This window comes from Hylobates moloch, unplaced genomic scaffold (genome assembly GCF_009828535.3).
Source record: "Hylobates moloch isolate HMO894 unplaced genomic scaffold, HMol_V3 SCAFFOLD_18, whole genome shotgun sequence".
NCBI lineage: Eukaryota > Metazoa > Chordata > Mammalia > Primates > Hylobatidae > Hylobates > Hylobates moloch.
In genome coordinates this window covers 17,304,256-17,328,431 of record NW_026652293.1, presented here as the reverse complement: position 1 = coordinate 17,328,431, position 24,176 = coordinate 17,304,256, and the positions used below count along the sequence as shown (strand labels likewise).

Sequence of the window (24,176 nt, the reverse complement as noted above, 5' to 3'; positions counted from 1 at the left end):
CTTATATAGTTTTGAAATTAATCCCTTATTAGACATATGATTTGCAAATATTTTTTCCCATTCTTCAGATTGTCTTTTCGCTTTGATTTTGTCCTTTGCTATGCATACTTTTTTTTTTTTTGAGACGGAGTCTCGCTCTGTCACCCAGGCTGGAGTGCAGTGGCGTGATCTCAGCTCACTGCAAGCTCCGCCTTCCGGATTCACACCATTCTGCTGCCTCAGCCTCTCCGAGTAGCTGGGACTACAGGCGCCCGCCACCACGCCCGGCTAAGTTTTTTGTATTTTTAGTAGAGATGGGGTTTCACCGTGGTCTCGATCTCCTGACCTCGTGATCCGCCCGCCTCGGCCTCCCAAAGTGCTGGGATTACAAGCGTGAGCCACTGCGCCCGGCCTGTTTTCTTTTTAATTTGATATAATACCATTTGTCTATTTTTTATTTTGTTGCTTGTGCTTTGGTGTTATAACCAAGAAATCAATACCAAGACCAAAGTCAAGCTTTTCCTCTGTTTCAATTTTACCATTTCAGATCTAAGTTAAAGTCTTTAAGTTGATTTTTGTGCAGGATGTAAGATATCAATGTTTTTTCTTTCTTTCTTTTCCTTCCTTTCCTTCTTTCTTTCTTTCTTTTCTCCTTCTCTCCTTTCCTCCGTCTCTTCCTTCCTTTCCCTCCCTCCCTCCCTTCCTTCCTCCCTTCCTTCCTCATTGTTCCTTCCCTCCTTCCCTTCCCATCTTCCTCCCTCCCTCTATTCCTTCCTTCCTTCATTCCTTTTTTCCTTCTGTTGAAGAAACTTTCCTTTCCACATTGTGTATTCTTGACAACCTTGTCAAAGATCAGTTGACTATATATGCATAGGTTTCTTTTTAGGCTCTTTATTAGTCTATATGCACGTATTTATGCTGGTACCATAAGATTTTAATAACTATAGCTTTGAAATATATTTTAAAATCACGAAGTTTGATACCTCCTGCTTTCTTCTTTGTTCTTAGGATTGTTTTGGCTATTCTGGATCTTTTGTGGTGCTATATTAATTTCAGGATTGCTTTTAACTATTCCAGTTAAAAAAAAATGGCCAGTGAGATTCTGATGGAAATAGTGAACACAGGATGTCTTTCCATTTTCCATTTATTTATGTCTCCTTCAATTTCTTGTAACAATGTTTTGTTGTTTTCAGTGTACCAGTCTTTCACCTCCTTGATAAAGCTTAATTCTAAGTATTTTATTCTTTTTGAGGGCTATTGTAAAAGGAGTTTTTTCTGAATTTCCTTTTCAGATGGTTCATTGTTAGTATATAAGAATGCAAGTACTTTTACTAAATTGATTTATTAGTTCTAACAGTTTTTTTCTGGAATCTTTATAGTTTTCTACATAAAATAGTTCCCCCTTATCCACAGGGGTGTGGGATATATTCTAAGACCTTCAGTGGATGCCTGAAATTGTGGATATTACCAATCCCTGTATATACTATGTTTTTTACTATAGATACACTCCTATGGAAAATTTTGTCATGATTTTTCTGAGTATATTGAGATGGGAATATATTTTTAAGTTCTTTGTTCTGTTAATGTGGTTTATCACAGTTATTAATTTTAGCATGTCGAACCATTTTTGCATTCGAAGGATAAATTATACTTGACTATGATGTACGAGCTCTCTAATATTATGTATGAGCTCTCTAATATGCTGTTGTGCTGATGTGTTCTATAAATAATAGGCTTTATGATTATCTTAGGTTAATCTTAAACAGTTTTTAATTAATGATTCAATTTACAATGCTTGCCTTTCCTAACATTTCATATGCTCTCTCCCCAGTGTGCTCTTTTTAATACTTTTCACTAACATTGTACACATTTATTTAATGTCAATTCTTACTAGTACATAAGATGTCACTTAGGACTTAATGTCACTTCTACTAGTAGATAAGCTCCATGAGAATGGAAATGTTTTACTGTTTTGTTAGTAACTGTATGTTCAGCTGGTATGTCCATGTTTGGGGTACAGAATACTCAATAAATATTTGTTGAATGAATACAGGAAAAGAAGGAATAGTTTTTAAAAATGGAGATAATGTTATACTAGGGTACTTTTTCTTCCTTGTATAAAATACTATGCTCAGTTCGGAGAGGGTTGCAACAGATTACATCAACTAGCCTCCTAGAAATTTGAAGCGAGATAGACTAAGGCCTGTAAACATATGACAAGACAATAGGATAGTGAGTGGTAAATAGAAGCTCTACAAATAACAGTTAGCAGCCCCCTACACCCCAGCACACACAAATGTACAGTACGGTAATCAACACATAAAATATATAGCTGATTTTGAAAATTTTGAGTAAAGCAACACAAAAAAGGAAAAAGAAAACGTAATCAAAACGATCACTGGGTCTTCAATAAACAATATGTTCATAGTCATGCAATTCTAAAAGTTTATTGGGTTCAACACTTAATAAATCATGGCAGACGTCCTCATTTTGTTTAGAGAACAAAAGGTAAATGATATCAGTCTTCAAATGCACAAACGTAACTTCAAAAATGAAAATTGGGAAATGTAAAATTGAGATTGAAAGCCAAAGGAAAAAAGAGGTCAGAAAATGTCAGATTCTTAAAGGGCAAGGATATAAAATAGATTAATAATTTAATGGATACAAAGTTAATACATTCTTTTAAGGAATAAACTAGGATGGAAAGGAGTAGAACAGAGAGCTGATACCAGAAACCATGTATACATGTCATTATTATTATATTTAAACAGTAGTACCACTTTTATTTTCAAATGTGTATGCCATTTGAATAGTAAGCTAAGCTATTATCAACATGGGGACAAGTTTGTTGTAAAGGCAGAGGTTTGGGATTTGGACTAAACTGGGTAAAATTTAGACTCCGTCACTCTCGGAAATCTATTGAACATCTCTGGGACTTGGTTTTCTCATCTATGAACAAATTGTGGTATTAAATACATAAAATAAGCAAAATGCTTGATCACATGAAAGTGACTTATTAAATGTCAAATGTTTGGATCCTTTTTTTCCATTTTTTATTAATTGGACTTGAAGGAAAATGAGCTAAAATATGTATACCAATAGTAGAAATGTTGACTAAAGCTACAATACTATAAAATTGCAAGATTTTTGCAAATAATTCGCATTATGATGTTACAAATCTTTAAATGTTACCATCGTATAAAAAAAAACTGGGCATCTTCTTTAAAAAGTGCATGTCGTGCTTTATTGTTTTAAAATAACATTAATCTAGAATAGTCAGAAAGCATTTTGATAACAGTGAAATTACACTTAATAATTTCTCTAAATAATTTTGGCCATTCAAAGAAAAACGAAAAATTTACTGAGTCAGCTGTTATGGCACTTTCAAATTCATGATTACCTACTGTTTTTCTAATAAAGAATACAAAATATTATATAGACACACATTTATTTTTTGTAAAATATTGCTAATTTCACAGGAGAGTATTTGTAATGCTTATTAATTTTGCCTCTTAATGTTATTCAGAAATGTCCCCCTCCAATCAGAAAAGTATACACAGACCAATTCTAGGATTGGCAGTGTTTGCCTAGTTATTACATTGTTGTCATTAAAACAACAAAATAACTTATTCAGTTAATTTTATATATTCAGCAATAATAATTCAATATGTACTTTTAAAAAATAGTGTGCAATCAATGTTTTTCAAAAGCCATACCATGCCAAGGAACAGCATATATATAAAAAAAAAGTTTCATAATGCATCACATTGATTTAGAACAACATTGAGGAAAATTGCTTCAAAGTTATACCTAATGCTAATTCAATTATACAGATTTTAAAAATATATTTTTACATGTAACAGATTATTCTAATTCAAAATACTATAAAAAACTACATTATACTCTGTACATTACAATTCTAAGACTTGCAGTATTTTCTAATAGTCAGAAAATACTGCAAGATTAATCAATTAAAAGTAATTTTTGGAAATGCTCTATCCAGAAATAACCATTTTAATATTTATTCTAAATGTGTCTTCCTTAAGAAATCATAAGCATTTCACCAATTAATTTCACATTGTTATTCTTGGAATTGAGGCTATGGGAAGAAAAAGAATTTTGCTTAATCTTATCAACCTAACAAATATTTCTCCAAGATTCCATGCAATTGACCTGATATTTTGTATTACTTTTTCAAATGAAGTAAAAGTTTTTGTTGTTGTTGTTGTTGTTTGTTGTTTTCTCCTTAACTGTGTTGGTAAAATGTAAAATGTGCCTGTTTATTCTCACTACTTACTAGTGGTTTAAGTACAATTTTCAATCATGTTGAAGAGTATGTAGCCTAGGAATAAGCTTTGATTGTTATACCTTGTAAGATGGCAAGAGAATTTCCCCCAAATAATTCTCCATGATTTTTCCATATGGTTCAACTATTGAGTGAGTTTAAGAAAAGGGAGATCTGACAGTCTTTAGACAAGTTGGAGTATTTTACATCAGGTAAGAACATACCATGATTCCAGGCCTTCTGGCCCTCCCAAGACACTGGCTGTGTACTGGAAGCACATAAAATGACAGTGACACTGGCTTTATCATATTAAGGGCAAACGTCAAAACAGTTAATTTTCTTCTAAATGAATATCCAAGAAAAGTTTACTGCATGTGAAATGATTAAATTGTAGCAGGACTGTTATTCACCAAGGAGGAATTGCTTATTCTCTTCAAGAACAACTTACTTGGGAAGAGGCAACTAAAAGAAATGATCTGGACCAAGCTCTCATGTATTCACAATACAGTCCCTACAAAATGATACAAACAAAACAAGCAGACCTCGACATTTTGAAAACTGGAGAAAACATGCATTTATTAACTTTTGGGGAATCAAAGAGCAAAGATTTCTACTATCCTGACTGAGTTTACATCAAATGCTGGAGGAGGAGGAGTGTCCTTTGAGTGAACTGTTTAATTAACCTCTGTGTAAGACATAATGTAGTGTTTGCATCAGCAACTATGCCAGATCCTTCCTAAGAAGCAATACATTACATGGGAGAATGTTAATTACCAAGCAACGTGGTGTCCTGTATGCTAACATTGTTAGCTATTTAGCATAATGCATAATTTGTCTACATCTTTATTTGAATCATTGTGCTCACCTATATATAAATATATATATATATAAATAAATGGTTAAAAAAAGAGGTGAATGATACAGCCTATTGTTATGTCCAGATATGAGCATATTAGGAATAGTTTGCTTTCTATTTTATAACCAAGTCCCTCAAAGTTTCTGTCTCTCTAAGGGCTGTAGACGCTTCCGTGAGTCCCTGTACATCCAAACATAAAACAATTAAAAGAGATTCCAGTCTTTGCCAAAGGAGCAGAGATACTGTGCCACTCATGAACATGAGTTTTTCTTCCTTACCCTTTCTATCAAGACCTAAAACTCCACCCAGTTTCCACCCAGTTACCAGGACTCAATGACACTCTCTTGTCCCTTTCTTCAAGATGTCCCAATTCTGATACTGACTTCCCCCTGCTGGGTTTTTAAGAATTTACTTGCTTTCCTTATATAATAGTCCCCCCATCCACAGTTTTGCCTTCCCACAGTTTCAGTTACCCAAGATTAACTTTGACCCAATAATATTAAAAGGAAAATTCTAGAAATAAACAATTTATAAGTTTTAAGTTACATGCCATTCTAAGTAGCATAAAATCTCACTCCATCCCACCCTGTCCCACCCAGGACATGAATCATCCTTTTGTCCAGTATATTCACACTATATATGCTTCCAATCCATTAGTCACTTAGTAGCTGTCTTGGTTATCACATTGGCTCTTGAAGTATTGCAGTGCTTGTGTTCAAGTGGCCCTTATTTTACTTAGTGGCCCAAAAAGTGCAAGAGTAGCAATGCTGCCAATTTGGATATGCCAAAAAGAAGGCATCAAGTGCCTCCTTGAAGTGAAAAGATGAAAGTTCTCAAGTTAATAAGGAAAGAAAAATATCTTATGCTGAGGTTGCTAAGATCTATAGTAAGATCGAATATTCTATCCATGAAATTGTGAAGAAGAAAAAAGAAATTAGTGCTTACTATATATAGGGTTTGGTACTATTGGCAAATATAGGCATCAGCTGGGGATGTTGGAAAGTATTCCCCGTGGATAAGGGGGATACTACTGTACCTACTGACCCCTTGCTACTCTGCTAAACTTTTCACAGCTATATATGCTACTTGTTTCACTAAACAGTTTTTCCAAAAGTATAACAGCTGTTGAGTTCTACCTGTTTTATGAAGCTTCACTTGGCATGCCTTATTTCTTCTCCTGATTCATAAGTAAAAGGAAGACAGAATAATTTAATCAGAAGTTTAGACGAAAGTTGAATTAAAAAATATATAAGTATCCATCCCCTCAATCATTTATCTTTTGTGTTACACATAATCCAATTATACTCTTAGTTATTTTTAAATGTACAATTGAGTTATTATTGACTATAGTCACTCTATTGTGCTATCAAATAGTAGGTCTTATTCATTCTATTTTATTTTGTACCCATTAACCATCCCAATCTCCCCGTCACCACTCCCCCACTACCCTTCCCAGCCTCTGGTTACCATCCTTCTACTCTCTATGTCCATTAGTTCAATTGCTTTGATTTTTAGATCCCATGCAATATTTGCCTTCCTCTGTCTGACTTATTTCACTTAACGTAAGTAAATGCATCTATTATATACCCACAGAAATTTTTTTAAAACAATATTAATTATCTATAGCAGAGGTCAGCAAACTATGAGGGCATAGAGACCAAATCCAGCCTGCCACTTTTTCTTGTAAATAAATTTTTATTGAAAGACAAAAAAGTACATATATAAAAAACACAGGCAGTTCAACTGCAAATTTACCCATGTTTATACTGACATCTCAAGGGTTACGTGAAGCTGACATGACAAGAAACCTGCTTACCTCCTCACAACTAATGGCACATTTTTCAAATCAATGATGTTTTTCCTAGACCAAGACATATTCTAAATCACACTTAATTAAAAATGCTATCAAACCTATACATGTACATAGTCCAAAAAGACAAGTTCCATAACATATAAGTGCAGCCTTCTCTCTCCTTCCTACTCTCACACATATTTCCACTCTGCAGAGGCAGTCCCTTTACAGCCCTAAAACTGGATATTCTCTTAACCTCCTTCCATATTTCTAACTATGATTTTATTACTATTTCCTGCTTTTCAATTTAAATTATTATCTACTAGCTTTCTACTATGGAACAAAAGAGTATAACTTTCTTCTCATCCCTCATTCTGAATTTTCCTTTTCCCATCCTTTGAATATACAAGTCATGATTCACTTAGCGATGGGGATATATTCTGAGAAACCCATCATTAGACGATTTTGTCATTGGGCATAGATTGTATTTACACAAACCTAAATGGTACAGCCTAGTATGTACTAGGCTATAGGGCATAACATATTGATCTTAGTCAACATCATCACAAACACATAAGCTCTGCACTGCTAAGTTACAACAGCTATGATGTCACTAGGCAATAGGAATTTTTCAGCTCCATTATAATCCTATGGGACTACAATTGTATATTCAATGTGTCAGTGAAATGTTATGTGGTGCATGACTGTAGTTCGATAATTTTTGTTAAACCAATCTTCAGTGTTCACATTATTCTGGCTGCTTTTCATAGAACAGTATGTTGAGTGCTATAATTATATTTCCAATCTTGAATGATATATTTTCCTTTCTAATTGTCTCTTTTGACATTTGTTAGTTTTCTAACCACTCATTACTAATTCAGAATCTGTCTGTTTGGGCTACCATAAAAAAATACCCCAGATTTGGCCAGGCATGGTGGCTCACACCTGTAATCCCAGCACTTCGGGAGGCCAAGGCAGGCAGATCACCAGAGGTCTGGAGTTCGAGACCAGCCTGACCAACATAGAGAAACTCCATCTCTACTAAAAATACAAAAAATAAAAATAAATAGATACATAAATAAATAATTAGCCAGGCATGGTACCCGGAAGGCGGAGGTTGCAGTGAGCCGAGATCGAGTCATTCCACTCCAGCCGGGGCAAAAAAAGCAAAACTCAAGTCTCAAAAACAACAACAACCCAGATTTGATGACTTAAACAAAAGACATTTATTTTCTCACAGTTCTGGCAACTGGAAGTTCTAGGACAAGGCCCCAGCAGAGTTGGTTTCCTCTGAGGCCTGCGACATTGGCCTCTTCACCTGGTTACCTTATATGCACACCCACCCCTGGTATCTCTGTATAGCCTATCATCTTATTCTCCTCTTATAAGGACATCAGCCATATTAGATTAGAGCCCACCCTAATGGCTTCATTTTAACTTAATTACCTATTTAAAAGCCCTATATCCAAATACAGTAAAATTGTGAAGAACTAGGAGTTAGGGCTCCAACAAATGAAAATAAAAAGGGAGACAAAATGCAATCCAAAACCCCTGCCCAGAAGTGGAAAGCTCTTCTCAATACACTCAACCACATCAGGTAACACCAGTTTAGTCCCCTCCCCAGAGGTGGCCTTCCTGAAGTTCTCCACTCCCCACAATGGTCTGACTGCTGGCACTGAGAGCCTGCTGTTTAGGGTCCACTTCCACCATGACTATGGAAATTTCCATTCTCTCCTCTGTGCTGGATCCCCTGAGGCTACTTCTCCTTCACTCACTCCTTGTTTTTGGTAAACACATCTTCCAGCAGCTTCCAGAGTTGTGCATTCTTTAAAATCTTTAGTTTATATAAATAACTTCTTTCTACCTTCTTACTAGTCCACACTTTTGCCAGGATACAAAATTCTAAGTGAAAAAATACTTCCCTTCAGAATTTTGAAAGCATTGTCCCACTGTCTTCTGCCATTACTGATGAGACGTCTGAAGACATTCCAATTTTCCACCCTTAGTTTTGAATATTTTCTTCTTTTTCTCCTATTGTTCCTCTTCTTCATATGTCTTTTCCTTTTTCCTTTGGCTTCTTCTTTTGTTTTCCTTCTCCCTGACCAGCACAGATCTTTTCTAGTCCTTATTGTATAATGAGTGGGCCCTCTCAATTTGACAATTTTTGTGTGGAAAATTTGAGTGTATTATGTCTTTCATAATATTCTACCCTAGTGTTTTATAAAATCCCTTTCTTAAATTCCTATTATATTGATATTGCTTCTCTCTAACTACCATAATTTTCTCAACTTTTTAATTCTTCTTTTACACTATTTGGTTTTATTGTTCATTTTATTATTCTTCATTCTTCAATGTTCTTAGGTTTATCTTCCAGGCTTTTTATTAAATTAATCATTTGTTATGCTAGATTTAACTTCCAGGAGCTCTTTCAGGTTCACTGAATGTCTTGTTTTGTTTTGTGATCTAGTCTACTATCCTTATTTTATGTATGTACCATATATTCTCGTATTACTAGGAATATTTATTAAATATATATTTTAAGATTGATTTCTCTTTCCAGAACTATATGGTATTGTTTGTTTCCTCTGAGTTTCTCTTTTTGTGTATGGTTTTTGTTTGTTTTTTTTTTATTCCTTCTTGTTCTTGTTAGAAATGTCCTCAAATCCCTATGTCTTGTGTCTGGTGTCTGAATACAAGTAGGAGTTAAGCACTCAAAAGAGGTTAGGATTTGAGTGGAGGCAGAAAGCTTTTTTCACATAGATTTTATTTTAGAGTGATCAATGTTTAATATTGCACTGGGGAACACCAGGTTTCATATCTCTGCACACACAGACACACAGACACACACAGGCACACACACTTTTGATTGAATGATATAAGGCATTTTATCTTGTGTTGAACTATTTCCCCTAAGGAAACTCCTCCAATCTCGTGTCAATGTCAATAGAGATATGGACCAGGCTGTAATGGTTCTCAGAGTCATTTGGGAAAATCATATCACATTCAGTGATATGATTACTCTTAATTCCGTTAATTTTAGCATGGCACCTAGACTCTTAACTGGAGCTGGTGTTTCCGAGTAGAGAGTATCCCTGGATCAAATTCTCCAAATAGCAAACTCTTTTACCAGGATTAGGAAAGTAACTAGCAATGGATATGTACAGGGGTTCAGAGAACCTACTTTTCTTGTAGACTTCTAACCAGTATTCATGTATTTAGTCATATATATAACCCTACATTCAGAGACATCTGGTACCTCTATTTTCTGAGACTGTTGAGGTTCCGTTGCAAAAAGCAGCTTGCTTCTAATTTGTTTCCTGTCTCAACTTAAATTTTAACTTCCTTCACTGTTGCCACTCATCCATCTGCTTTGTAGCTTGCAAAATTATTATTAATATAAAATTAGTATTGTCGCATCTACCAAATCTGTTGTCCCTATAGGTGTAAATCTTCTTACTCATTTCTTCCAATTTAGTAGTGTCAGGAAAAAAAAGAGAATGCATTTGATTAACTAAAAGCTTCCAAATTCACATTATAAAGGGTACTCTAGAAGATATTATGTATTTATTTCCTAATGCTTACACCTGTCTTGCTACACAAAGCTAGTACACATACTGAAAAACTGAAAGTAATTTAAAGCCAAATTACCACTCAAGGGGGCACAACACTCACAATTACATAAGTCAACCAATTATAGAAGCACTTGATTATCTTCAGTTCAAATTCATTTCTTCAATAAACATGTTTGGAATACCTACTACGTTGAACCAATTAAGAAAGGATTAAAGTAATGCTTAAATGAACTGATGAATCAGTCTGATCTGAATTAAGGTAGTAATTGTGAAGAAAGTGGGGAGCAGATACTTTTTCTCATATATATATTTCAAAAAATATTTTAAAAGTTTTCCAATCATTTTTTGGTCTACACTCTTCTATTAGTTTCCTAGGGCTGCCAAACAAAGTACCACAACCTGAATGGCTTAAACAATAGAAGTTTATTGTCTCACAGTTCTACAGACTGGAATCTGGAAATCAAGTTGTTGGCAGGGTTGGATCTTCCTGAGAGCTGTGAGGGAAGGATCTGTTCCAGACCTCTCTCCTTGGCATGTATATTGCCGTCTTCGTGTTTACATGGTGTTTTCCCTGTATACGTGTCTGCCTCCAAATTTTCTCTTTCTATAAGGACACTGGTCACATTGGATTAGTGCCTACCCTAATGGTCTCATTATAAATTTATTACTTCTTTCAACACCTTATCACCACGTAAGTTCACATGCTGAGGTACTAAGAGTTGGGACTTCAACGCAGGAATTTTGTAGGCCCACAATTCAGCTAATAGCAGCCCACTCCAAACGAAAGACGAGAAAATCAGTTTAAACATTTTAGAAATGGATAAGTAGTTTAGGTAAATTACAGTGAGGACAACACAGAGCCTGCCCATTCAGGACTTACAGTCCTAGATTAATGTAAAAGAGTATGCCTATTAAGTGCTCTAGAAGATAATAAAATATATACCTGAAAGATCTATGCACATTTTGCCTTTTCCCATTCTCTACAGAAACCACCAATTGTTCTCATTTGTCCACACACCGCAGATAATGGCTAGAGATGGAGTCATTGGCTTAGAAACACAGGAGGTAGTAGAATTTACTGAACATAAAATAATGAAGCACTTAAAAAAAATAAAATAAAAAAATTTTAAATATAGTTTGTACCAGTATTTGCTTTATACAATTTAATTTAGTTATAAGTTTGATAGACCTGTGGACCTAAAAAATGCATCATAAATATCATACAAGCCAAAGGTTACCAAAGTGAAATGTGTTTCAGAATTACCTGGGGAGCTTTTAAAACTATAGAGATTGTTGATTACCACCCCAAATATCTTGAATAGAAGGTTCGCAAATGCATAGCTTTAAGAAACTCTCCAATTGGTTCTAATGCCTGATCCATCTGCTTTGTCTTAAGGTTGAAGAAATTGAGGCCACTTTAACAAAACTACATCTCATAAGACATATTTAATAAAAAATGGTCTAGTTCTGTTTATATATGATTCATTTTGATCAACAGATTATGAGAGTATTCATAGAAACTATTTGAAAAACACTTTTGTTAATACAATCAATGATACAACTGTTCTTATGGAAAAGATAGCTCAGTAATATTTGTTTCCTTTTAGTAAAACTTTAAGGTCACCAATACTTAATGTTGGCAGATTTTTAAAAACTCACATTAAAAAAAATCTTCTAAAATGGAAAGCACAACTTACTAAAAAATATTTTAGAAACTTACAGATGATGTCCTATCCACTTCACAACGGCTACTGAGAATAAAACAGGCCTCAGCGTCATCCATCCTACATACAGACGGAAAAACAAAATAATCACACACTGAAATATCTACGTGTTTTCTGAAAAATAGAATTTCAGTCTTTAGTCCATATATTGCACAAAATGTACATGTAGATCATGTGTATCCCTAAGCTTAAATGAAAGTTGAATTTCAAGCAGATCATGACTATATCTGATTTTGAACAAAAAAAAATTTGCTATTGGGTTGTCTATTATAACTTAATGTTTTATGACAAAAGTTAATAAAAGCCAAACATTATTTCTTTGTATGATTAAATATATTTTATATGCATGCTTTGAGTAAATTAAGGGGCTATATTGGTCTTTATTTTATGATTAATAGTATTTTAACTGTAATGTCTGAATCAAACTAAGAGGGGTGGAACACAGCTTCTCTGTATTCATAAGTAAAACTCTACTCTGTATTTATACTTCCTAGAGATCATTCACCATCTTTTTCCAAGCCCCTTCCCCTCATGCTAGGGTTCAATATTTCTTAGGTTTAGTGATAAAGACACAGTATATTTTAGTGTTTGATACATGATGTTCTAAGAGCACAAGAATGTTTATTTTCAAAATGAGGAATGATTTATCTCTGTGGTTCACTGTGGTAAAGTAAATATTTTCCAAAAAGAAAATGTTTTCTATGGAGAGGAAATATAAAAGTCTTTGAAATAAGACCAAACCAAACAGTTCTGGGAAAATGTTGCACCATGGTTATTAAGATCATATGAGTGTTGGATAACTTTCTTAAAAACACCATTTTCAATTAGGCCATTCAAAACTCATGCAACTAACCTAGGAAACTTGTTTGGAGAATCCTACTCCATGCTCTATGCATGAGGAATTGCACTGAAAAATGTATTAGTTTATATTAAATCTCAAATATTTTATAGGAAGCTAAGATTGGAAACGAACATAAAAATGGATACTGCGTCACTCTAACTTATTTTTTTAAGTAGCTTTTAGAGTATGACCAGACAGCTACCTCTCTCTCTCCTTCATTCCCCTCCCTTTTCTTTTATCACTTAGAGGAATTCTTCTTGTAAATGTGGTCGCTTTTACCAAGACATCATTTTAAGACTATTAGTAATAAGTTAGTTATATTAATCCTAAATAGTATGTAGCTTAGGTACTAATAGCTAATACCAATAACTCAGGTAAATTTGTTAGATGGAAAGAAGCCTCCATGTATTACACAAATTCATATTGAACATAATATGAATATTACTCATGTTTATTGTGTGAAGAACTTAACTGTCATATAATAAATTAAGAATATTGATTATCTACACCAATGAATACAATGATCTAGATTATAGTAGTATCTAAGCATCTATTTCTCTAGCACACCCAAATAATGAGTATAGATAGCAAACAGTAAACACCTAAAGCCAGGGTTTACCTGAGGTGCTGGGAAAATCTGATGACTTAAAGAACTGTCACATGTACAATGACCACAAATATAAAGTATTTAATCCAACAAAAAGATGAAAATACTCACAAAGAAATGTAACTTTCCAATTAGATAACACTCATTATATCCTGCTAGTTTCTCGTGCTGTTTTTGTTTCAGAAGTTAAATCATTAAAAAAAAACTCCATTAAATCGACTTTATTATATATAAATCAAAGGTAACATCAGAGTTCCTGACTAGGTATCTAGTCATCGTTTGAAGGATTATGCAGCACAAAGGAGTCCGGAAGTCTGTTCCACAAAACAGTTGACTTTTTTTCTGTTCTTTTCCAACACCCACTAGACAGACACACACACACACATACACAAACACACACTTGCATACAGTGAAGACAGGCACAATCACACACCCACTCATGCACACTCAGGTTATCCAGGAAAAAAAAAAGTATAAAGCACTTATGCTATTCAATTCAGTGGGGAGACTTTTAAATCTAGAAGAGCATGTAGGACAACTCAAGGGTAAACATGAAGATATGTTTAAAACTTTAAAAACAGCAGAAAATATTGAGCAAAACCACTTTTGTTGAAGATACCTTCTGGCATCTGAAACTAAGGAGATTGTTTTGCAGAAACTCTGTTTCTGTGGTGTCCACACTATGCTCAATAATACTCATACTCTGCTCATATGATATAACTCGCTAACTTTTGACAAATGTTTAAGACTATGTCACCTTTAAGACAAATTGCCTGGTACATGCACAAAAAGAAGAGGGTAGCTAAGTAAGTCCTGTCATCTTTCTGATTCCTCTAGTCCACAGCAACCATTTTGTCTCTGACCCCAGGCAACACAAGTGCTATGTGTCCAATACGTAGTGCAAGCTCTTTAAAATGTAAACCCTAACTCACACTGCACTGGTATGTCACATCATATTTAGCTCACATTTTTTATATGTGGGGTAAAAACAGTATTCGGGGATTTGGAGACTACTCTAACAGTGAGTCTAGATACCTCAGTGAATCTCTGACAGCTTAAGATAATTATTCTGAGCCACTTTTTTCATTGTGCTGTGTGGTCACAGTCTTCTGAACAGTTTTGCCTTGAGATGAGGATGAAAAAGAGGAGTAAACACACTGATTTTATGATATATTTTTGATCTTTTAGTTCGGCCAGCAGAGGGACTAAGGCAAGAGTCTATACTCAAACATACTTAATCACATCTTGCAACACTGAAAGTTGCTAAAATTTGGAGGAAAGAGAAAATATTAAGTCACTCAAAACTGTAAGCTGCAAGATGAAAGGTAGGGATACCTACTTTGCTCTCAATAGGTCTTGATCTTTAAGGGCTGAACCTTGAAGGTAGATAACTCGTTGGGACCACATTGGAATCTGCAGTACCCTTCGAACCTGTACATCCATTTCAGTAGGACACAAAATCACCACATAATAATCCTATTCAAAACAAAATGGGCAATGGAATAGAAGCAATAATGTTTTATGTTATACTACATAGAAAAATAAAATATCTAAGAAAAATTTGAAATATGATAAAACTGAAATGAACTTTTGCTAATAAAATTTCACATTTAAAACCTGGGCATATATTAAATAGCATTACACTATAATAAATACAACTGGGACATACACAAAACTCATAAATCAATAAATTCATCTCAACTTATTTCAGTCTTACTAAGACCGTAAGGGAAGGTAATCAGTGGTTATACCTGGCACACACTTTCAGCTTGTGAAGGTTTTAGTTTTATCTACAGACTGATCCTAAAATATACATTGAACACCAGGCAGATGCATTTAAGTATCAATTCAAACTTCATTACTTTTAGGATCAAAATTGTGATAGTGATTTATATCATTTAGCTATATAATTATGAAACAATAATTTTGAACAGTTTCTGATGGATATTTGAATGAATAAGGATTCATAAAAACATTGAAAATACTGACAAAGTAAATCATAAGAACATGATATCAAAATATTACAAAATATATGGTCCTTTGGAGAAAATTACATCTGAGTGGTGAAACAGTTTAAACCAATGATCTATAGAAATTAAAATTCTCTGGTAAACATTCACCATTTTACTGCTGTAAAATATATCTACTAGGAATTTCTAGAATTTAAATAATTCTCTACATTGATTCTAGATAAAGAATCTATATGATATATGACTATATGATACGGTTTGGATTTGTGTCCCTGCCCAAACCTCCTGTTAAATTGTAATTCCAAATGTTAAGAGAGGGGCCTGGTGGGAGGTGACTGAATCATGGTGGCAGATTTTCCCCTTGCTGTTCTCCTGATAATGAGTGTGTATCACCCCCCTCTTCCTCCTGCTCTGGCCATGTGAAGACACATCTGCTTCCCTTTCGCATTACACATGACCATAAGCTTCCTTAGGCCTCCCCAGCCATGTTTTCAGTATAGCCTGTGGAACCGTAAGCCAATTAAATCTCTTTTCTTTATACATTACCGTCTCTCAGGTAATTCTTTATAGCAGTGTGACAGCAGGCTAATACGCCATGGGATCAAAATTTTCCCACAAATGAATTTTCTTTATGGGTTGTAATAAGTAAGGTTGAAATTAATTAAATATAAATAATTAAAAAACAAATAAGTATGGAGTTGCTATTGAAAATGCAAGTTAACATATGAAAACAAAAGAATAAGAACAAAATGATTCTGCCATTTAAGATAGAACAAAATGATTCTATCATTTAAGAATCAATTATAAATTAGGTGTTTTAAAACACAAAAATATAGTATTTATAAAGGTCTCCAAAATATTCACAAATCAATATTTCTATGTTTTGTAAGGAAAGGATAATTAGAAATACTAAGCATTGTCTTGAAGTCTAGAGTTATTCAACTTCTTGACAAAAATTTGTTGAGTAAATACAAGACCTTCAATAGAACTAAGTGCAGTAAGCAGGAAAGGAGATTAATGCCTTGGCCCATAGGAGAAAGTGGAAATATTCAAGAATTTTATCTGCATAGACAGAAAAAAAAGTTTCTTCTTAATTCGTATTCTCAATTCATCTAGTTATTGTCCAATTTTTGGTCATGTATTGCTATACATATAGGACCTATTTATACTTCAGGTAACAAAAGAAAAAAGTGAAAGTCCCAGACTTTCACATTTCCATTAGCAATCCTTGATAAAATTCTGCAGTATTTAACTGAGCAGATGATATTGAAATGGTTTCTTTCTTGTTTTATTATATTTTATCTTAAAATTCACTGTTTCATAAAAATATCATTTATGCTCTACCCAAGGGAGAAAAAGCAATCTTTTAATTCAAAGAAAAATTTTCTTTGTAGCATTAACATTATTCCATCTGTCTTTCAGTGTAGATACAGAAGGAAACTTAAAATACTGAGTATTCCTCCAGCATTTTTTTTCTATGTTCCTGGTTATATTTGTGGTTCTTCATTTACTCCTTCTATATTTGGTTGTATAAATAAAAATCCTCCACAAAGCAGGCTGCACCATCAGTTAATTGACTTTGACAATATGTTAGTAGGTATGATCCACTATAGTACATAATATAAGCCAAATGTACCTGGAGCCTAGGATGAGCATAGAATTCATTTAAAAAATCCATAAGTAAATCAATCTTCAGTGAGCTGACACACAGGACGACATGCTTTTCAGTTTGAGCTCTATGCCGACTATAGTTTCCACCTGACTTTTGTCTCTCCATCCACAAATAAGCCAGCTGTTCAAACTGTAATATATTTTCCACGTGTGAATGAGAAACACAGTAAGGAAATAAATAAATCAATGCAATACATCTGTTGTTTATTAGGTACTTTCAATTTCCTAGATGGAACTCATTGAGATTGTAATTGTCAGTGTTCCCCTTCAACGACAGACTTTTCATATAATTTCTACAGAGGCTGCAAATGTCTCCCGGGGCTTCAGGTCTCTAAGGAAACATATTAACATGATTTTGCTATCACATAATAACAGGCCACTAAGAGGTTTGTACCTCTGCTTTATGTCCAGTAGAGCTGAGTGAAAGACAAAAGCCTCATTGTTATTTTCTCACATTCTCTGTCAAGTTCTAACCACATCTCATGCAATAGGAGTTACTCTTACCACAACACACAAGGCCACATTCTAGCTGTACAGCAGCCATTAACGGAGGAAAGTGAGAGGTGCAAGGGAGGGATGTCAGGAAGAAAGACATGCATGAATTTATCGGAGAAGGAAGGCCATTTTTGTAGGTATTCTATTCAGATACATTTGCGGCCAAAGTTTTGTAATGGAATATGCAAGTTTGATTTGCATTTCCCTATAGCCTGCTTCTGATCTGCCCACACATGGGCAGCCAGGGCTTATTATAGGAAAGAGTTAGAGATTGCATCTACTTATTTTTAATTCCATTTATATATCCATCCCTTTGCAACCTCCCTACTCACTCCCCAAAGTGCCACATAATATTTACATACCATGTTCAGACTTTTTTTTTTTTTTTTTTTGTAGAGATGGGGTTTTACCTTATAGCCCAAGCTCATCTTCAACTCCTTGGCTCAAGCCATCCACCTGCCTCAACCTCTCCCAAAATACTGGTATTATAGGCATGAGCCCTGCACCTGGCCCAGATTTTATTTGACAAACATAAGTAATAGATTTTTCTTCATTGCAGTGTATGACTTTGTGGTTTATTTTGAAGAATCAAGAGAAATCAACCCTTCACAAATTTATTTCTTTGATCTATCATCCTATAATTAAAAACTATATTACTCTATATTTAATATAATTAAGTACCCTATATTTAAAAACAAAAAACATCTTGAAGGATTGAAATAAGATGAGTGCTGTCAGTCATGACTGAAAGGAAAAAAAAGCAACTTGGTATTTCTAATAAAATGTAAAATGACATTTCTGCAGTAATTTATGTAATTGATTAAATGTAATGATAGTGTGTGTTAGTAAATTATTGTTAGATAAATAGGCCACTTTGCATTTCTTATTAAATGTGGAGGATTCAATTTCACGTCTCTGTACATTTCTATACAATGTAAGATGGTTTTGTTTACCTGTATGGGTAGAACCACAAGAGCAACACAAATCATAGCAACGACAAAAAGCTTGGAGGACCATGTTTCAGGAGTGACATCCCCGAAGCCCACAGTAGAAAACGTCACAATGCAGAAATAAAGGGAGTCAAAGAGATTCAGCTTCTTTCCTATTCGTTCCAGATGTTGGATCCCACAAATGCTAAAGAAACAAATATGCATTAAAATTAAATCTTTCAAACTGGACACATAATTTCTCATCATTATTCTTTTGAAAGCCAAAGCACATTTCATAAAGCCATTTAATAGTCAGCCTCTTATATTTTACAATATATTTTTCTAAGAAAGATATAATTAGGAAGTTCTTGTCCTACATTGACCAGACATGATCTTATTTTGATTAATAGCCAAAAATGGTAGTTAAAATATCACACAGTATATCTGAGTAACATGCAAAATGAACAGACGATTTCATGGGTAATACACATAGACATTGAATGAACATCAACACCAGAAATCGCTACCTCTAATCCCTACCAAAATACCAAGTCTTTTCTTTTTCTTTTTTTATAATTTTTTTGAGACTCTTTTTCTTTTTTTATAATTTAGGAAGAAGAGAAAGACAGTAAAAGGCTTAAGGAGTTAACAATTGCCAAATGCTATGGTTTGAATGTTGTCCCTTCCAAAACTCATGTTAAAATTTAATTGCCGTTGTACCATACTAAAAGGTAAGACCATTAAGCGGTGTTTAGGTCATAAGGGCTCCACCAACATGAATGAACTAATGTTGGTATCCTGGGAAAGGGCTCCCTCATGTCTCTGTCTCTGTCTCTGTCTCTCTCTCTCTCGCTCTGTCTCATGTGTGCTTTCTCTCTCTTTGCCTTTCTACAATGTTGTGAGATAGCAAGAAGGCCCTCACCAGTTGCCAGCACCTTGATCTTGGATTCCCAGCCTCCAAACCTAATATAAGCCGATACATTTCCATTTATTATAAATTACCCAGTTTCAGGTATTATGGCAGCACAAAATGGACTAAGACACAAAACAATTCTTAAAACAAGTCCTTAAATGAATCAATCATTTGTACAAAGCTATTGATGAGGTGACAGTAAGAGAGCAGCGTAAGAGTTGTTAGATGTCCTCAAATTAGAAATGTGTTAAAATAACATTAGAAATAATGCTGCTATTAGCAAAAAAACCAAAGTGAGACTATGAATAATAAAATATGTTGTGCAATGTTGGAGGAAGATGTAAGATTTGCAACACAGCAATCAGTGTATAATTGCTATGGTTTGAATGCTCCAAAATTCATGTTGAAACTTAAATTCAGAATGCAACATTATTAAGAGGTGGGCTTTAGGTGGTGATTAAATCTGGAGCTCTCGATAATGGAATTAGCAATCTTATAAAAGTGTTGGAGGGAACTAGATAGCCCTCTTTTTGCTCTTATGCCTTCTGCCATGTGAAGACACAGCCACAATGCGTCATCTTGGTGAGAGAGAAGGCTCTCACCAGATACCAAATCTGTGAGCCCTTGATCATGAACTCCCCTTCTTCTAGAACGGTGAGAAATATGTTTCTGTTGTTCATAAATTACCCAGTCTCAAGTATTTTGTTACAGCAGCACAAATGAACTAACACAGAAATTGACACTGAGAAATAGGGTGTTGCTATAACAAATACCTTAAAATGTGGAAGCAGCTTTAGAATTGGGTAATGGGTAGAGGCAGGAAAAGTTTTAGGGTACATGCCAGAAAAAAGCCTAGATTTTCAGTGTTTAAGGGCAATTTTGATGAAGGCTCAGAAGAGGAGAGTAGAGAGAGCCTAACTCTTCTTATAGATTATTTAAACAGTCATGACCAGAATATTGGGGGAAATACCAACAGTAAAGGCCTTTCTGATGAGTTCTTAGACAGAAATGAAGACTATCTAATTGGAAACTGGAGGAAAAGGCATCCTTAGCACAAAGTGGGAAAACTTGGTAATTATGTCTGTGTTCTAATATTTTGTGGAAGGCACAATTTAAAGGCGGTGAACTAGAATATGTAGCAGAAGAAATCTCTAAACAAAGTGTTCAGGGCGATGTATTGTGTTTCTTGACTGCTTTTAGTAAAATGTCAGAAGAGAGAAATGGATTAAAAATGAAATTTATAATCAAAACGGAAGCAAAACCTAAAAATCTGGAAAATACTCAGCCTGGTCAGATTGTAAATAAAAATTGTGCTCCAGAGAAAACACCAACAGTTTGTCCAAGCAACCATGTGATAAGGAGACTCTTGTAAGATAAAAGGAAGCCAGGTGGTCTTCATCAAGACTATGGAAGAATAATCCTGAAGGCATTTCGGAGCTCTTCCAAACTGTCACCCTCATCACAGGACCTGAGTGTGAAAGCTTTGAGGGCAGAACAGTTTCAACAGATGAAACCAGGGCATGTTTGGGGCCTCAAGAGTCAGCTTTCTTCATTCTGGTGCAGTGCTCTTTGGCCACCCCAAGTGCTGGTCAAGCAGGTGCAGGAGTGACTCAGGATGCTGCTATGAAGTCAGAGGTGGTAAACCTTGGTGGCATCCATGTGGTGCTAATTTTGCAGGTGCACAAAGAGCACAAGCTGTGAAGGCATGGTGACCTTTCCTCTAGATTTCGAAGGATGCCTTGGAGAGCCTTGGGGCCAAGAAAGAGAACTACCACCGGGGTATGGCAGCACAGAGAGTCCCCACTAGAGCAATGCCTGGTGGAGCCATAGGGGTGGAGCCATCCCTGAAATCCCATAGCTGTAGTCACCAGCATGAAATGCCAGTGTGGGAGAGCTGGAGATGCTAGACCCCAACTCTATAAGTGCTGCTGTGTGGTCTTTGCCAAACAAAGCTTAGAAGATGGGGCTTCTCATGGCCTGGTCGGGGCCAAGTCCTCCCCAGTGTGACCAGAAGTCAAGACACGGAGTCAAAAATTATTCTCAAACCTCAGGATTTAATGTTTTTTCCTTGTTGGATTTCAAACTTAATTGGGACCTATTACCCATTTCTTCTTGCCTATTTCTCCCCTTTGGAATAAGAATATCTATCCCATGCCTGTCTCACCATTGTATTTTGGAAGCACAAAACTTGTTTAATTTCACAGGCTCACAGCTGAAGAGTAATTTGCCTCAGGATGAATCATGCCTTGAGTCTCACCCATATCTAATTTAAGTGATATTTAGATGAGACTTTGGACTTAGAGTTGGTGTTGGAACAACTTAAGACTTTAGGGGCTACTGGGATGAAATAAAATGTATTTTGTATGTGAGCAGGACATGCATTTTGATGGGCCAGGAGCAGAAGGCTATGGTGTGAATGTTTGTGTCCCCTCCAAAATTCACACTGACACTTAAACCCCACAAGGCAACATTATTAAGAAGTGGGGCCTTTAGGAGGTGATTAAAAGTCATGAGGGTAGAGCACTCATGAATGGAATTAGCAACCTTATAAAATTGTGGGTTAGAACCAGCTAGGCCGTTTTTGCCCTTCTGCCTTGGGAGGATGCAACAGTAAGGCCCCATCTTGAAAGCAGAGAGAAGGCACTCAACAGATGTTAAATTTCCAGCATCTTGATCTTGGCCTTCACAGCCTTCAGGATTGTGAGAAAGGAATTTCTATTGTTTATATATTACCCAGCCTCAGGAATTTTGTTGTAGCAGCACAGACTAATATAATCATGTAATACTACTCAGTAAATAAATAAATAAATAAAAATTTAAAAAAGCCAAGTTCTGGATAAACTGCAAAAACATGTTGATTGAAAGAAGTCAGATATAAAAGACCACATGTTGTATGATTCTGTTTATATGAAATATCCAGAGAAGAGCCAGCAAATTAGTGGTTGCCTGGGACTGATTGTTGGGAATGTGGTGGTGAAAATGTTCTAAAACTGAATTGAGGTGATGGTATATATCTCTTTATGCATATAACTTTGAATATACATGAGAAAATTATTGAATTTACACTTAAAATGAGTAAATTTTATGACACATATATTATATCCCTATAAAGCTATTTTAAAAATCGGTGTATATCTGTGAACACTCACTATGGCTTCTGGGCACAACAAGCACATGGCTCAATTATGACAACCATGAAGAAATAAATATTCAATGTTTACTTTCCAGAAGTTTCTTTTCCGGCCTTTTAAGATAATCTCCTTATTTGTCTAAGTTATGTAGCATACATATTCTATTGTCTTTATGCATATATATTTTTTGGTACAGTCAAGAATAAGCTTATGAATGGTTAGGTAGCTGGGTAGGTACATAGGTAGATGGATCAAGAGACAGAAGAGAGAAAGGAAGACACGTGTCATCATTTTAATTGTTTACAACAGTTGTGTGAGTTTGCTTTTTTCCTTTTTCTTTTTTCACTTCAGGTCTCCAAAATGGCCCAACAAAATTGCCCTCGTTTTATGCTTACAAATTTTGTGTGAGTTGCCAGACTGTAAGCATACTTAAACCAATGAGTTGATTCATAACAGTTTATTGGCTCAGCTGCCCCTATGGAATATTGCCAAACTAATTACGCGAATATTCAGATGTAGTCTAGTATTACCAAAAATGGAATTGTATAATAGTTCTGTGAAGTCAAGTTTTAACATTTTATTTAAAATAACATATGTTTGAGAGTGTAAACAATTTTTGCTTAACTTCTTTATACTTCACTAGAAAACAGAGAAGAAAGGAAGATAACATATATTTTTAATGATTCAAATATTGAGTGCTTAATGTTGCTTGAGTCTGCATTAAAAGCCAATCTCTGATTATAGTTAAAATTTATATTTCCTAATTCAAATATATATTTTCTAGACCTAAACTACCAGAAAAGTCTCCTACTGTGCTTCCAGGTCTTTTGTTTGTCCTTTTAACATAATGTACTCATAAGGGCAGTATTCATATTCTTTAAACACAGCTCAACCTCTGGTTCAAAGAGCTGCGGGATTCTCACTGTTTAAAGAAACCTCTATAAACTGTAGTTTGATAGATTATTATAATAGCTGCCAACAAATCAAGTCTTCATATGTTCAACAAACCCTTCTTTTGCAATATAATATTCCTGTACCACCCGTCAAGATATGAAGTCTACGTCTTCAGGTCCTTGAATCTGAACTGGACTAATGACTTGCTTTGACCAATAAATATGACAGAAGTGACATTATGTGGTTACAGATGCTAAGCCTTAAGAAACATTGCAGCTCTTTTTTCTCATTTTCTTGATACCCTGAGACCACCACACTGTGAAGATGGTGGTACGGTCTACTAGAGGATGAGAGGCCATGTGGAAGAGAACGAAGATGTCCTACTTGGTTCTCTTCCAATTGCCAGACATGATAGTAGGGCCACCTTACATCCTCCATTTCTCCTCAGGCCATCAGATTACTGAAGTTGAAAGAGTAATTACAGATGAGACTGGCAGAAAATCTGCCCTGGAAATCA

General features: G+C 35.0%; 1 protein-coding gene across 14 annotated transcripts in view; it reads right to left on the bottom strand.

Moving 5' to 3' along the window:
* KCNT2 (potassium sodium-activated channel subfamily T member 2) overlaps window positions 1-24,176 on the bottom strand; it is a 440,948-nt gene that overhangs the window by 191,411 nt on the left and 225,361 nt on the right. For all 14 annotated transcript variants that reach the window (XR_009210825.1, XR_009210826.1, XR_009210827.1 and 11 more), the window contains 4 exons: window positions 18,746-18,926; window positions 17,263-17,427; window positions 14,996-15,132; window positions 12,205-12,268 (listed from right to left, as the gene is read on the bottom strand). Coding sequence is in view for 11 of the 14 variants with exons in the window: in XM_058430744.1 (XP_058286727.1) it covers window positions 12,205-12,268; window positions 14,996-15,132; window positions 17,263-17,427; window positions 18,746-18,926 (547 nt within the window). In the remaining 3 variants the exon portion in view is untranslated. The remainder of the gene's footprint in view (window positions 1-12,204; window positions 12,269-14,995; window positions 15,133-17,262; window positions 17,428-18,745; window positions 18,927-24,176) is intronic.